A 14,195-nucleotide genomic window follows, 5' to 3' on the forward strand; every position below is an offset into this window, starting at 1 on the left:
AGCGGTGGTGCAGCGGTTAGCGCTACGCTGCGCTACGAACCCGGCGACCCGGGTTCGATTCCCGCTCACGGCCACCAACACCGGCGGTGACGATTATCTGAACGGGTTCCGGGCCTCCCCTAGGTCGACTCGGCCTCAAATGAGTTACCTGGTGCGGTAACAGCACTTGCCCCCTACAGTCTGTTGCAGGCTACACGGGGGACCTTTGTCTTTGTGTGCGTGTGTGGTGCAGGCTGAAGGGTGGGGAGGGCGACACGGACACACTCATCATCCACGAGGAGGGGGAGGGAGCCGATGGTGTAGCAGGGGGGTCACGTGAGGGCACTCTCGTCCTACACTCTGTGAGTACACACACACGCACGCACACACACTTACACACTTACACACGCGCACGCACACACGCACACACACACACGCATACACACTCACACACACTCATACACACACACACACACGCGCACACGCGCACACGCACACACACACACGCATACACACTCACACACACTCATACACACACACACACACGCGCACACACATACGTGTGTTTATGAGTTTGTGTGCCACCACCACCATCCTCACCACCACCATCCTCACCACCACCACCATGCTCACGACCACCACCACCGCCATCCTCACCACCACCACCACCACCATCCTCACCACCACCACCATCCTCACCACCACCACCATCCTCACCACCACCACCACCACCATCCTCACCACCACCATCCTCACCACCATCCTCACCACCACTACTGCCACCATCCTCACCACCACCACCATCCTCACCACCACCACCATTACCACCACCACCATCCTCACCATCCTCACCATGACCACCGCCATCACCACCACACCACCATCCTCCTCACCACCACCAAAAAAACAAAGACAAAGATCCCCCGTGTAGCCTCTACAGACTGTAGGGGCAAGTGCTGTTAGTAGCGAGTAGCAGCACCTATGAAGGCTACCGGCACTGTGGCACACGAGGGGGTGGGTGGCTACCAGCACCACGCCCGGCCGCCTTTGTCTCCCCAGTGGCGATGTTTACTACACCACCACCGCTACACCAGCTACTCATTTGAGGCTGCACCACCACTCCCCATCCTCACCACCACCCTCACCACCATCACCACCACCACCCTCACCACCACCATCACCATCACCACCACCACCACCACCATCACCACCATCCTCACCACCACCACCACCATCCTCACCACCACCATCTTCACCCCCACCACCACCACCACCACCATCACCACCACCATCACCACCACCATCACCACCACCACCATCACCACCACCACCATCCTCACCACCACCACCATCACCACCACCATCCTCACCACCACCACCACCACCATCTTCACCACCACCACCACCCCCACCACCACCACCACCATCCTCACCACCACCCCCATCCTCACCACCACCACCACCATCCTCACCACCACCACCATCACCACCACCATCCTCACCACCACCACCACCACCATCTTCACCACCACCACCACCCCCACCACCACCACCACCATCCTCACCACCACCCCCATCCTCACCACCACCATCCTCACCACCACCACCATCCTCACCACCACCACCACCATCCTCACCACCACCACCCTCACCACCACCACCACCCTCACCACCACCACCACCATCCTCACCACCACCACCACGGCGTTCGATCGCCAGCGGCGAGGAAACTCGGCGTGCTTCTCGCCCCGTGACTGGCTGTGCCGTCCGTGGTGTGCCGCTGGACGGGAGGTGCGCCGAGGTTGTAGGGTCCCGAGTGGCTGCAGCGCAGGAACTCTCAGTGGGCAGTGCAGCCGGTGGTGGTGGTCCGTGTGTAGGGAGGGGCAGCTCCTTGAGATCCTCACCACGAATCCTCACCACGAATCCTCACCACGAATCCTCACCACGAATCCTCACCATGCCGATCCTCACCACGAATCCTCACCACGAATCCTCACCACGCCGATCCTCACCACGCCGATCCTCACCACGCTGATCCTCACCACGCCGATCCTCACCACGAATCCTCACCACACCGATCCTCACCACGCCGATCCTCACCACGAATCCTCACCACGCCGTTCCTCACCACGCCGATCCTCACCCCGTGGGCTCCTCACCACCGATCCTCACCACGCCGTTCCTCACCACGAATCCTCACCACGAATCCTCACCACGAATCCTCACCACGCCGATCCTCACCACGAATCCTCACCACGAATCCTCACCACGAATCCTCACCACGAATCCTCACCACGAATCCTCACCACGCCGTTCCTCACCACGAATCCTCACCACGAATCCTCACCACGAATCCTCACCACACCGATCCTCACCACACCGATCCTCACCACGGATCCTCACCACACCGATCCTCACCACACCGATCCTCACCCCGCGGGCTCCTCACCACACCGATCCTCACCACACCGATCCTCACCACGCTGATCCTCACCACACCGATCCTCACCACGCCGATCCTCACCATGGATCCTCACCACACCGATCCTCACCACGCTGATCCTCACCACACCAATCCTCACCACGCCGATCCTCACCACGGATCCTCACCACGCCGATCCTCACCACACCGATCCTCACCACACCGATCCTCACCACACCGATCCTCACCACACCGATCCTCACCACACCGATCCTCACCACGCCGATCCTCACCACACGGATCCTCACCACACGGATCCTCACCACACCGATCCTCACCACACCGATCCTCACCACGCCGATCCTCACCACGCCGATCCTCACCACGCCGATCCTCACCACGCCGATCCTCACCACACGGATCCTCACCACACCGATCCTCACCACGCCGATCCTCACCACACGAATCCTCACCACACCGATCCTCACCACACCGATCCTCACCACGCTGATCCTCACCACGCCGATCCTCACCACGCCGATCCTCACCACACCAATCCTCACCACACCGATCCTCACCACACCGATCCTCACCACACCGATCCTCACCACGCCGATCCTCACCACACCGATCCTCACCACACCGATCCTCACCACACCGATCCTCACCACACCGATCCTCACCACACCGATCCTCACCACGCCGATCCTCACCACACCGATCCTCACCACACCGATCCTCACCACGCCGATCCTCACCACGCCGATCCTCACCACACCGATCCTCACCACACGAATCCTCACCACACCGATCCTCACCACACCGATCCTCACCACGCTGATCCTCACCACGCCGATCCTCACCACGCCGATCCTCACCACACCAATCCTCACCACACCGATCCTCACCACACCGATCCTCACCACACCGATCCTCACCACGCCGATCCTCACCACGCCGATCCTCACCACACCGATCCTCACCACACGAATCCTCACCACACCGATCCTCACCACACCGATCCTCACCACGCTGATCCTCACCACGCCGATCCTCACCACGCCGATCCTCACCACGCCGATCCTCACCACACCGATCCTCACCACGCCGATCCTCACCACGCCGATCCTCACCACGCCGATCCTCACCACGCCGATCCTCACCACACCGATCCTCACCACACCGATCTTCACCACACCGATCCTCACCACACCTATCCTCACCACACCGATCCTCACCACACCGATCCTCACCACACCGATCCTCACCACACCGATCCTCACCACACCGATCCTCACCACACCGATCCTCACCACACCGATCCTCACCACACCGATCCTCACCACACCGATCCTCACCACACCGATCCTCACCACACCGATCTTCACCACACCGATCCTCACCGCCTCCCCGCTCACCGTCACCGTCACTGTGCCCCAGCTCCCCCCGGCGACGGTAAAGCCGCGGCGTGTCGGCTCGCTGCCGGACGTCGTTCAGGCCAGCACCGGCACCGGCACCGGCACCGGCGGCCACCACCACCACCACCAACAACAACAGCAACAACAACAACAGCAGCAACAACAACAACAACAGCTACCGCGCGGTGCGGGGGAGGGGGTCGGCCCCCCCCCGTCGGTGAGGCTAAGCCCAGACCCTGGAGGGGGGGCTGGGGGTGGGGGGGGGGCACCGCCCCTCCCCCCCACCGCCCCTCCCCCCCACCGCCCCTCCCCCCCACCGCCCCTCCCCTCGGCCTCCACCGCCTTGGCAAAGTCCCCCGCCAGCTTGGCTCGAACACCGGGAGGGGGGTGGGGGGTGGGGGGGAGGGAGTGGGGGGAGGGAGTGGGGAGGAAGTGAGTGAGTGTGTGAGTGTGTCAGTGAGTGTGTGAGTGTGTGAGTGAGTGTCTGAGTGTGTGAGTGTGTGAGTGAGTGTCTGAGTGTGTCAGTGAGTGTCTGAGTGTGTGAGTGAGTGTGTCAGTGAGTGTCTGAGTGTGTGTGTGAGTGAGTGTGTCAGTGAGTGTCTGAGTGTGTGAGTGTCTGAGTGTGTGAGTGTGTCAGTGAGTGTGTGAGTGTGTGAGTGAGTGTCTGAGTGTGTGAGTGAGTGTGTGAGTGTCTGAGTGTGTGAGTGTCTGAGTGTGTGAGTGAGTGTGTCAGTGAGTGTCTGAGTGTGTGTGTGAGTGAGTGTGTCAGTGAGTGTCTGAGTGTGTGAGTGTCTGAGTGTGTGAGTGTGTCAGTGAGTGTGTGAGTGTGTGAGTGAGTGTCTGAGTGTGTGAGTGAGTGTGTGAGTGTCTGAGTGTGTGAGTGTCTGAGTGTGTGAGTGAGTGTGTCAGTGAGTGTCTGAGTGTGTGTGTGAGTGAGTGTGTCAGTGAGTGTCTGAGTGTGTGAGTGTCTGAGTGTGTGAGTGTGTCAGTGAGTGTGTGAGTGTGTGAGTGAGTGTCTGAGTGTGTGAGTGAGTGTGTGAGTGTCTGAGTGTGTGAGTGTCTGAGTGTGTGAGTGAGTGTGTCAGTGAGTGTCTGAGTGTGTGTGTGAGTGAGTGTGTCAGTGAGTGTGTGAGTGTGTGAGTGAGTGTCTGAGTGTGTGAGTGAGTGTGTGAGTGAGTGTGTGAGTGTCTGAGTGTGTGAGTGAGTGTGTCAGTGAGTGTCTGAGTGTGTGTGTGAGTGAGTGTGTCAGTGAGTGTGTGAGTGTGTGAGTGAGTGTCTGAGTGTGTGAGTGAGTGTGTGAGTGTCTGAGTGTGTCAGTGAGTGTCTGAGTGTGTGACTGTGTGAGTGAGTGTGTCAGTGAATGTCTGAGTGAGTGAGTGAGTGTGTCAGTGAGTGTCTGAGTGTCTGAGTGTGTGAGTGTGTCAGTGAGTGTGTGAGTGTGTGAGTGAGTGCCTGAGTGTGTGAGTGAGTGTGTGAGTGTCTGAGTGTGTGAGTGTCTGAGTGTGTGAGTGAGTGTGTCAGTGAGTGTCTGAGTGTGTGTGTGAGTGAGTGTGTCAGTGAGTGTGTGAGTGTGTGAGTGAGTGTCTGAGTGTGTGAGTGAGTGTGTGAGTGTCTGAGTGTGTGAGTGTCTGAGTGTGTGAGTGAGTGTGTCAGTGAGTGTCTGAGTGTGTGTGTGAGTGAGTGTGTCAGTGAGTGTGTGAGTGTGTGAGTGAGTGTCTGAGTGTGTCAGTGAATGTCTGAGTGAGTGAGTGAGTGTGTCAGTGAGTGTCTGAGTGTGTGAGTGTCTGAGTGTGTGAGTGTGTCAGTGAGTGTGTGAGTGTGTGAGTGAGTGCCTGAGTGTGTGAGTGTCTGAGTGTGTGAGTGAGTGTGTGAGTGTGTTTGTGAGTGAGTGAGTGTCTGAGTGTGTGAGTGAGTGTGTGAGTGAGTGTCTGAGTGTATGAGTGCCTGAGTGTGTGAGTGAGTGTGTGAGTGAGTGTCTGAGTGAGTGTCTGAGTGAGTGTCTGAGTGTGTGAGTGTGTGAGTGAGTGTGTGAGTGTGTTTGTGAGTGAGTGTGTGAGTGTGAGTGAGTGTGGGTGAGTGTGTGAGTGAGTTTGTGAGTGTGTGTGTGAGTGAGTGTCTGAGTGTGTGAGTGAGTGGGTGAGTGTGTGAGTGTGCGAGTGTGTGAGTGCGAGTTTGAGTGTGTGTGAGTGTGTGAGTGGGTGAGTGAGTGGGTGAGTGAGTGTGTGCCCCTGTGTGTGTGTATGTCGGTGTGTGTGTATGTGTTGGTGTGTGTGTCGGTGTGTATGTGTCAGAGTGTGTATGTCGGTGTGTGTGTATGTCGGTGTGTGTGTGTGTGTCAGTGTGTGTGTGTCAGAGTGTGTATGTCGGTGTGTGTGTATGTCGGTGTGTGTGTATGTCGGTGTGTGTGTGTGTGTCAGTGTGTGTGTTGGTGTGTGTGTATGTCAGTGTGTGTGTGTATGTCAATGTATGTGTGTATGTGTTGGTGTGTGTGTATATGTGTTGGTGTGTGTGTGTATATGTCGGTGTGTGTATGTCGGTGTTGGTGTGTGTGTATGTCGGTGTGTGTGTATGTCGGTGTGTGTGTATGTCGGTGTGTATGTCGGTGTGTGTGTATGTGTTGGTGTGTGTGTGTGTATGTGTCAGTGTGTGTGTATGTGTCAGTGTGTGTGTCAGTGTGTGTGTATGTGTCAGTGTGTGTGTGTGGTGTGTGTATGTCGGTGTGTGTGTATGTCGGTGTGTGTGTTGGTGTGTGTGTATGTCAGTGTGTGTGTGTATATCAGTCTGTGTGTGTATGTGTTGGTGTGTGTGTGTGTATTTGTTGGTGTGTGTGTGTGTATGTGTTGGTGTGTGTGTGTGTGTATGTTGGTGTGTGTGTGTATGTTGGTGTGTGTGTGTGTATGTCGGTGTGTGTATGTATATATGTGTCGGTGTTGGTGTGTGTGTATGTCGGTGTTGGTGTGTTGGTGTCTGTGTGTATGTCAGTGTGTGTGTATGTGTTGGTGTATGTGTGTGTGTATGTCGGTGTTGGTGTGTGTGTATGTCGGTGTTGGTGTGTGTGTATGTCGGTGTGTGTGTGTGTGTGTTGGTATCTGTGTGTATGTCAGTGTGTATGTGTTGGTGTATGTGTGTGTGTGTTGGTGTGTGTGTATGTCAGTGTGTGTGTGTGTATGTGTCAGTGTGTGTTTGTATGTGTCGGTGTGTGTGTGTGTGTTGGTGTGTATGTCAGTGTGTGTATGTGTTGGTGTGTGTGTGTATGTGTTGGTGTGTGTGTATGTGTTGGTGTGTGTGTGTGTATGTGTGTGTGTGTGTTGGTGTGTATGTCAATGTGTGTGTGTGTGTTGGTGTGTGTGTCAGTGTGTGTTGGTGTGTGTGTGTATGTGTTGGTGTGTGTGTATGTGTCTGTGTGTTTGTATGTGTCGGTGTGTGTGTGTGTGTTGGTGTGTGTATGTGTCAGTGTGTATGTGTTGGTGTGTGTGTGTTGGTGTGTATGTCAGTGTGTGTATGTGGTTACGGTACTAACGAAGCTTACAGCACTAACGGAGCTAACTGATGGGTGGGTGCGGGTTTCGTGTTGGTGGGTGAGGTGGGTGGGGTGAGGTGGGTGGGGTGGGTGGGGTGGGTGGGGGGGAGGGTCGGTGGGGTAGGTGGGTGGGTTGGTGTGTGACTACGTTGGGTTGGTGGGTGGATAGGGTTGGTGGGTGGGTGGGTGTGTAGGGTGGGTGGGTAATCTGTGGGTGGGTGGTGGTACAGGCCGCATTGGTATTGGTACTGGCGGTGGTGGTGGTGGTGGCGGTGGTGGTGGCGGTTGTTGCAGTAGCAATGGTGGTAGTGGGCGTGGTGCTGGCCACCCACCATCCCCTCTTAGCGAGCATAGGTGCTCGCTAACAGCACTTGCCCCTACAGTCTGTTAAGAGGCTACACGGGGGATCTTTGTCTGTGTCCACCTTCATAGCTGCTGCTGCTACTCGCTACTAACAGCACTTGCCCCTACAGTCTGTTAAGAGGCTACACGGGGGAGCTTTGTCTGTGTCCACCTTCATAGCTGCTGCTGCTACTCGCTACTATCAGCACTTGCCCCTACAGTCTGTTAAGAGGCTACACGGGGGATCTTTGTCTGTGTCCACCTTCATAGCTCCTGCTGCTACTCGCTACTAACAGCACTTGCCCCTACAGTCTGTTAAGAGGCTACACGGGGGATCTTTGTCTGTGTCTACCTTCATAGGTGCTGCTGCTACTCGCTACTAACAGCACTTGGTGGTGGTGGTGGTGGTGAGGGTGTCATCCTTTTAACTAACCTGCGTCACTAACCCTTGTGCTCGTCACTGTGCCGAATCTCTTTCCCGACTGCACAGGAGTGAGAGAGTGACTGTGTGTACACGAGTGAGAGTGACTGCGTGCACACGAGTGAGAGTGACTGCGTGCACACGAGTGAGAGTGACTGTGTGCACACGAGTGAGAGTGACTGTGTGCACACGAGTGAGAGTGACTGCGTGTACACGAGTGAGAGTGACTGTGTGTACACGAGTGAGAGTGACTGTGTGCACACGAGTGAGAGTGACTGTGTGTCCACGAGTGAGAGTGACTGTGTGCACACGAGTGAGAGAGACTGCGTGCACACGAGTGAGAGTGACTGCGTGCACAGGAGTGAGAGTGACTGTGTGTACACGAGTGAGAGTGACTGTGTGCACACGAGTGAGAGTGACTGCGTGTCCACGAGTGAGAGTGACTGTGTGTCCACGAGTGAGAGTGACTGTGTGTACACGAGTGAGAGTGACTGTGTGCACACGAGTGAGAGTGACTGTGCACACGAGTGAGAGAGTGACTGCGTGTACACGAGTGAGAGAGTGACTGTGTGCACACGAGTGAGAGAGACTGTGTGCACACGAGTGAGAGTGACTGTGTGCACACGAGTGAGAGTGACTGCGTGCACACGAGTGAGAGAGACTGTGTGCACACGAGTGAGAGTGACCGCGTGTCCACGAGTGAGAGTGACTGTGTGTCCACGAGTGAGAGTGACTGTGTGTACACGAGTGAGAGTGACTGTGTGCACACGAGTGAGAGTGACTGTGCACACGAGTGAGAGAGTGACTGTGTGTCCACGAGTGAGAGTGACTGTGTGCACACGAGTGAGAGTGACTGCGTGTCCACGAGTGAGAGTGACTGTGTGCACACGAGTGAGAGACTCTGCGTGTACACGAGTGAGAGTTACTGTGTGTACACGAGTGAGAGTGACTGTGTACACGAGTGAGAGAGTGACTGTGTGCACGAGTGAGAGTGACTGTGTGTCCACGAGTGAGAGTGACTGTGTGTACACGAGTGAGAGTGACTGTGTGCACACGAGTGAGAGTGACTGTGTGCACACGAGTGAGAGTGACTGTGTGTACACGAGTGAGAGTGACTGCGTGTCCACGAGTGAGAGTGACTGTGTGTACACGAGTGAGAGTGACTGCGTGTACACGAGTGAGAGAGACTGCGTGCACACGAGTGAGAGAGTGACTGTGTGTCCACGAGTGAGAGTGACTGTGTGCACACGAGTGAGAGAGTGACTGTGTGCACACGAGTGAGAGAGTGACTGCGTGCACACGAGTGAGAGAGTGACTGCGTGCACACGAGTGAGAGAGTGACTGTGTGCACACGAGTGAGAGTGACTGCGTGTCCACGAGTGAGAGTGACTGTGTGTACACGAGTGAGAGTGACTGCGTGTACACGAGTGAGAGTGACTGTGTGCACACGAGTGAGAGTGACTGTGTGTCCACGAGTGAGAGTGACTGCGTGTCCACGAGTGAGAGTGACTGTGTGCACACGAGTGAGAGTGACTGTGTGCACACGAGTGAGAGAGTGACTGCGTGCACACGAGTGATAATGACTGTGTGCACACGAGTGAGAGTGACTGTGTCCACGAGTGAGAGTGACTGCGTGTACACGAGTGAGAGTGACTGTGTGCACACGAGTGAGAGTGACTGTGTGTCCACGAGTGAGAGTGACTGCGTGTCCACGAGTGAGAGTGACTGTGTGTCCACGAGTGAGAGTGACTGCGTGTCCACGAGTGAGAGTGACTGTGTGCACACGAGTGAGAGTGACTGCGTGTCCACGAGTGAGAGTGACTGTGTGTACACGAGTGAGAGTGACTGCGTGTACACACGAGTGAGAGAGTGACTGTGTGCACACGAGTGAGAGTGACTGCGTGTCCACGAGTGAGAGTGACTGTGTGTCCACGAGTGAGAGAGACTGTGTGTACACGAGTGAGAGAGTGACTGTGTGCACACGAGTGAGAGTGACTGTGTGCACACGAGTGAGAGTGACTGTGTGTACACGAGTGAGAGTGACTGCGAGATTTCGCGAGCATGAGCGGTTGGAAGAGTGAGAGTGGGAGGGTGGGCGAGCGAGTGGGCGGGCAGGTGAGTGGGTGAGTGGGTGGGCAGGTGAGTGGGTGAGTGGGTGGGCAGGTGAGTGGGTGGGCAGGTGAGTGGGTGGGTGGGTGAGTGGGTCGGTGGGTGAGTGGGTCGGTGGGTGAGCGAGTGGGTGGGTGGGTGTGGTGGGTGGGCAGGTGAGTGGGTGGGTGGGTAGGTGGGTGGGGTGGGTGGGTGGGCAGGCGAGTGGGTGGGCAGGTGGGCGGGGCGAGTGTGTGTAAGATGATCATGATGGTGATGACGTTAGTGTGTGATCATGTTGTTGACGACGATGATGTTGTTGACGATGATGATGATGATGTTGTTGACGATGTTCGTGACGGCGATGACGATGATGACGGCGATGATGATGACGATGTCGATGTTAATGTCGATGATGACGATGTTGATGATGATGATGACGATGTTGATGATGATGACGATGATGTTGATGATGACGATGTTGATGACGATGTTGATGACGATGTTGATGATGACGATGTTGATGACGATGTTGATGATGACGATGTTGATGACGATGTTGATGATGATGATGACGTGGGTTCAGGGTGGAGGAGCTCAGAAGCCGCTGGTGAAGCACAAATCGTCATCCTCCTTCACGCCCTGGGTCTACCAGACCTCACCGGGCAGCGAGACGCTCACTCTGCCCGGTGGTGAGTGCCACTCGCCCACTCACTCACTCGCCCACTCGTCCACTCACTCACTCACTCACTCGCCGACTCAGTCAGTCACTCACTGACTCACTCAGTCACTCACTCAGTCACTCACTCACTCACTCACCCACTCAGTCACTCACTCAGTCACCCACTCACTCACCCACTCACTCGCCGACTCACTCGCCGACTCAGTCAGTCACTCACTGACTCACTCAGTCACTCACTCAGTCACTCACTCACTCACCCACTCAGTCACTCACTCACTCACTCGCCCACTCACTCGCCCACTCACTCGCCCACTCAGTCAGTCACTCACTGACTCACTCAGTCACTCACTCCCTCACTCACTCACTTACCCACTCAGTCACTCACTCACTCACCCACTCACTCACTCACTCACTCGCCCACTCACTCGCCCACTCACTCGCCGACTCAGTCAGTCACTCACTGACTCACTCAGTCACTCACTCAGTCACTCACTCACTCACCCACTCAGTCACTCACTCACTCGCCCACTCACTCGCCCACTCACTCGCCGACTCAGTCAGTCACTCACTGACTCACTCAGTCACTCACTCACTCGCCCAATCACTCACCCACTCACTGACTCACTCAGTCACTCACTCACTCACTCAGTCACCCACTCACTCATCCACTCAGTCACTCGCCCACTCACTCACTCACTCGCCCACTCACTCGCCCACTCAGTCAGTCACTCACTGACTCACTCAGTCACTCACTCAGTCACTCACCCACTCAGTCACTCACTCAGTCACCCACTCACTCACCCACTCACTCGCCCACTCAGTCTGTCACTCACTGACTCACTCACTCGCCCACTCAGTCAGTCACTCACTGACTCACTCAGTCACTCACTCAGTCACTCACTCACCTACTCAGTCACTCGTCCACTCACTCACGCACTCACTCGCCCAATCACTCACCCACTCACTGACTTACTCAGTCACTCACTCAGTCACTCACTCACTCACCCACTCACTCAGTCACTCACTCAGTCACCCACTCACTCATCCACTCAGTCACTCATTCACTCACTCGTCCACTCATTCGCCCACTCACTCGCCCACTCACTCGCCCACTCAGTAAGTCACTCACTGACTCACTCAGTCACTCACTCAGTCACTCACTCACTCACCCACTCAGTCACTCACTCAGTCACCCACTCACTCACTCACTCAGTCACTCACTCATTCACCCACTCACTCATCCACTCACTCGCCCAATCACTCACCCACTCACTGACTCACTCAGTCACTCACTCAGTCACTCACTCACTCAGTCACTCACTCAGTCACCCACTCACTCATCCACTCAGTCACTCGCCCACTCACTCGCCCACTCACTCGCCCAATCACTCGCCCACTCACTCACCCAGTCACTCACTGACTCAGTCACTCACTCAGTCACTCACTCACTCACTCACCCACTCACTCAGTCACTCACTCACTCGCCCACTCACTCGCCCACTCACTCACCCACTCACTCAGTCACTCACCCACTCACTCAGTCACTCACTCAGTCACCCACTCACTCATCCACTCAGTCACTCACTCACCCACTCACCCACTCACTCAGTCACCCACTCACTCACCCACTCACTCATTCACTCACTCGTCCACTCACTCGTCCACTCACTCACCCACTCACTCACCCACTCACTCAGTCACTCACTCACTCAGTCACTCACTCACTCACTCACCCACTCGTCCACTCACTCACCCAGCCACTCATTCACCCACTCGTCCACTCACTCGTCCACTCACTCGCCCACTCACTCGCCCACTCACTCGCCCATTCACTCACTCACTCACCTACCCACTCACTCACCTACCCACTCACCTACTCACTCACCTACCCACTCACCCACTCACTCACCCACTCACCTACCCACTCACCCACTCACTCACCCACTCACTCACTCACTCACCCACTCACTCACTCACTCAACCTGCTCACCCTACTCGCTACCACCCTGCGCGGTGGTGGAGAGTAAACCCACTACGATGGTTACAATTATAGTGCAGTGTGTAGTGTAGTGTATCGTGTATGATGCAGTGTATAGTGTAGTGTATGGTAGTGTGCAGTGTATAGTGTAGTGTATGGTAGTGTGCAGTGTATAGTGTAGTGTGTAGCATATAGTGTGATGTATAGTGTAGTGTAGTGTGTTGTGTATAGTGTAGTGTCTAATGCAGTATATAGTGTAGTGTGTAGTATATGGTGTAATGTATAATGCAGTGTATAGTGTATTGTGTAGTGTATAGTGTAGGGTAGTGTGTCGTGATAGTGTAGTGTGTAGTGTATAGTATATAGTGTAGTGTATAGTAGTGTGTAGTGTATAGTGTAGTGTATAGTAGTGTAGTGTATAGTAGTGTGTAGTATATAGTGTAATGTATAATGCAGTGTATAGTGTAGTGTATAGTGTAGTGTAGTGTGTCGTGATAGTGTAGTGTATAGTAGTGTAGTGTTTATAGTGTAGTGTATAGTATATAGTGTAGTGTATAGTAGTGTATAGTAGTGTATAGTGTAGTGTGTAGTGTAAAGTGTAGTGTATAGTAGTGTATAGTGTAGTGTGTAGTGTATAGTGTAGTGTATAGTGTAGTGTATAGTAGTGTATAGTGTAGTGTATAGTGTAGTGTATAGTGTAGTGTATAGCAGTGTATAGTGTAGTGTATAGTAGTGTATAGTGTAGTGTATAGTGTAGTGTATAGTGTAGTGTATAGTAGTGTATAGTGTAGTGTATAGTGTAGTGTGTAGTGTAGTGTATAGTGTAGTGTATAGTGTAGTGTATAGCGCAGTGTATAGCGCAGTGTATAGTGTAGTGTATACTAGTGTATAGTGTAGTGTATAGTGTAGTGTATAGTGTAGTGTATAGTGTAGTGTGTAGTGTAGTGTATAGTGTAGTGTATTGTATAGTGTAGTGTGTAGTGTAGTGTATAGTGTAGTGTATAGTGTAGTGTATAGTGTAGTGTGTAGTGTAGTGTATAGTGTAGTGTGTAGTGTAGTGTATAGTGTAGTGTGTAGTGTAGTGTATAGTGTAGTGTATAGTGTAGTGTGTAGTGTAGTGTATAGTGTAGTGTGTAGTGTAGTGTGTAGTGTAGTGTATAGTGTAGCGTACAACGCAGTGTATAGTGTTGGGGAGTTAACCCACTACTACCGGAACACAATTCGCTCACAACAGCAAATCACAACAAGCGCCACCATCGCCATCGCCATCGGACGGCACACCGGCACGCCGGCCACACGGCCACACGGCCACACCGGCACGCCGGCCACACCGGCGCGGGAGGGA

The 14,195-nt window shown here is 54.5% G+C and overlaps 1 protein-coding gene across 1 annotated transcript in view; it reads left to right on the top strand.

Annotated features, from left to right (window-relative positions):
- Positions 1–14,195, top strand: part of LOC142907947 (uncharacterized) — a 71,224-nt gene that overhangs the window by 35,135 nt on the left and 21,894 nt on the right. The window contains exons 9-11 of the mRNA XM_076057975.1: positions 233–341; positions 3,842–4,036; positions 10,777–10,882. Of these exons, the coding sequence (XP_075914090.1) occupies positions 233–341; positions 3,842–4,036; positions 10,777–10,882 (410 nt within the window). The remainder of the gene's footprint in view (positions 1–232; positions 342–3,841; positions 4,037–10,776; positions 10,883–14,195) is intronic.

This window comes from Petromyzon marinus (assembly GCF_048934315.1).
Source record: "Petromyzon marinus isolate PM22_M1 ecotype Great Lakes invasive population chromosome 67 unlocalized genomic scaffold, UKy_Petmar_22M1.pri1.0 chr67_unloc.1, whole genome shotgun sequence".
NCBI lineage: Eukaryota > Metazoa > Chordata > Hyperoartia > Petromyzontiformes > Petromyzontidae > Petromyzon > Petromyzon marinus.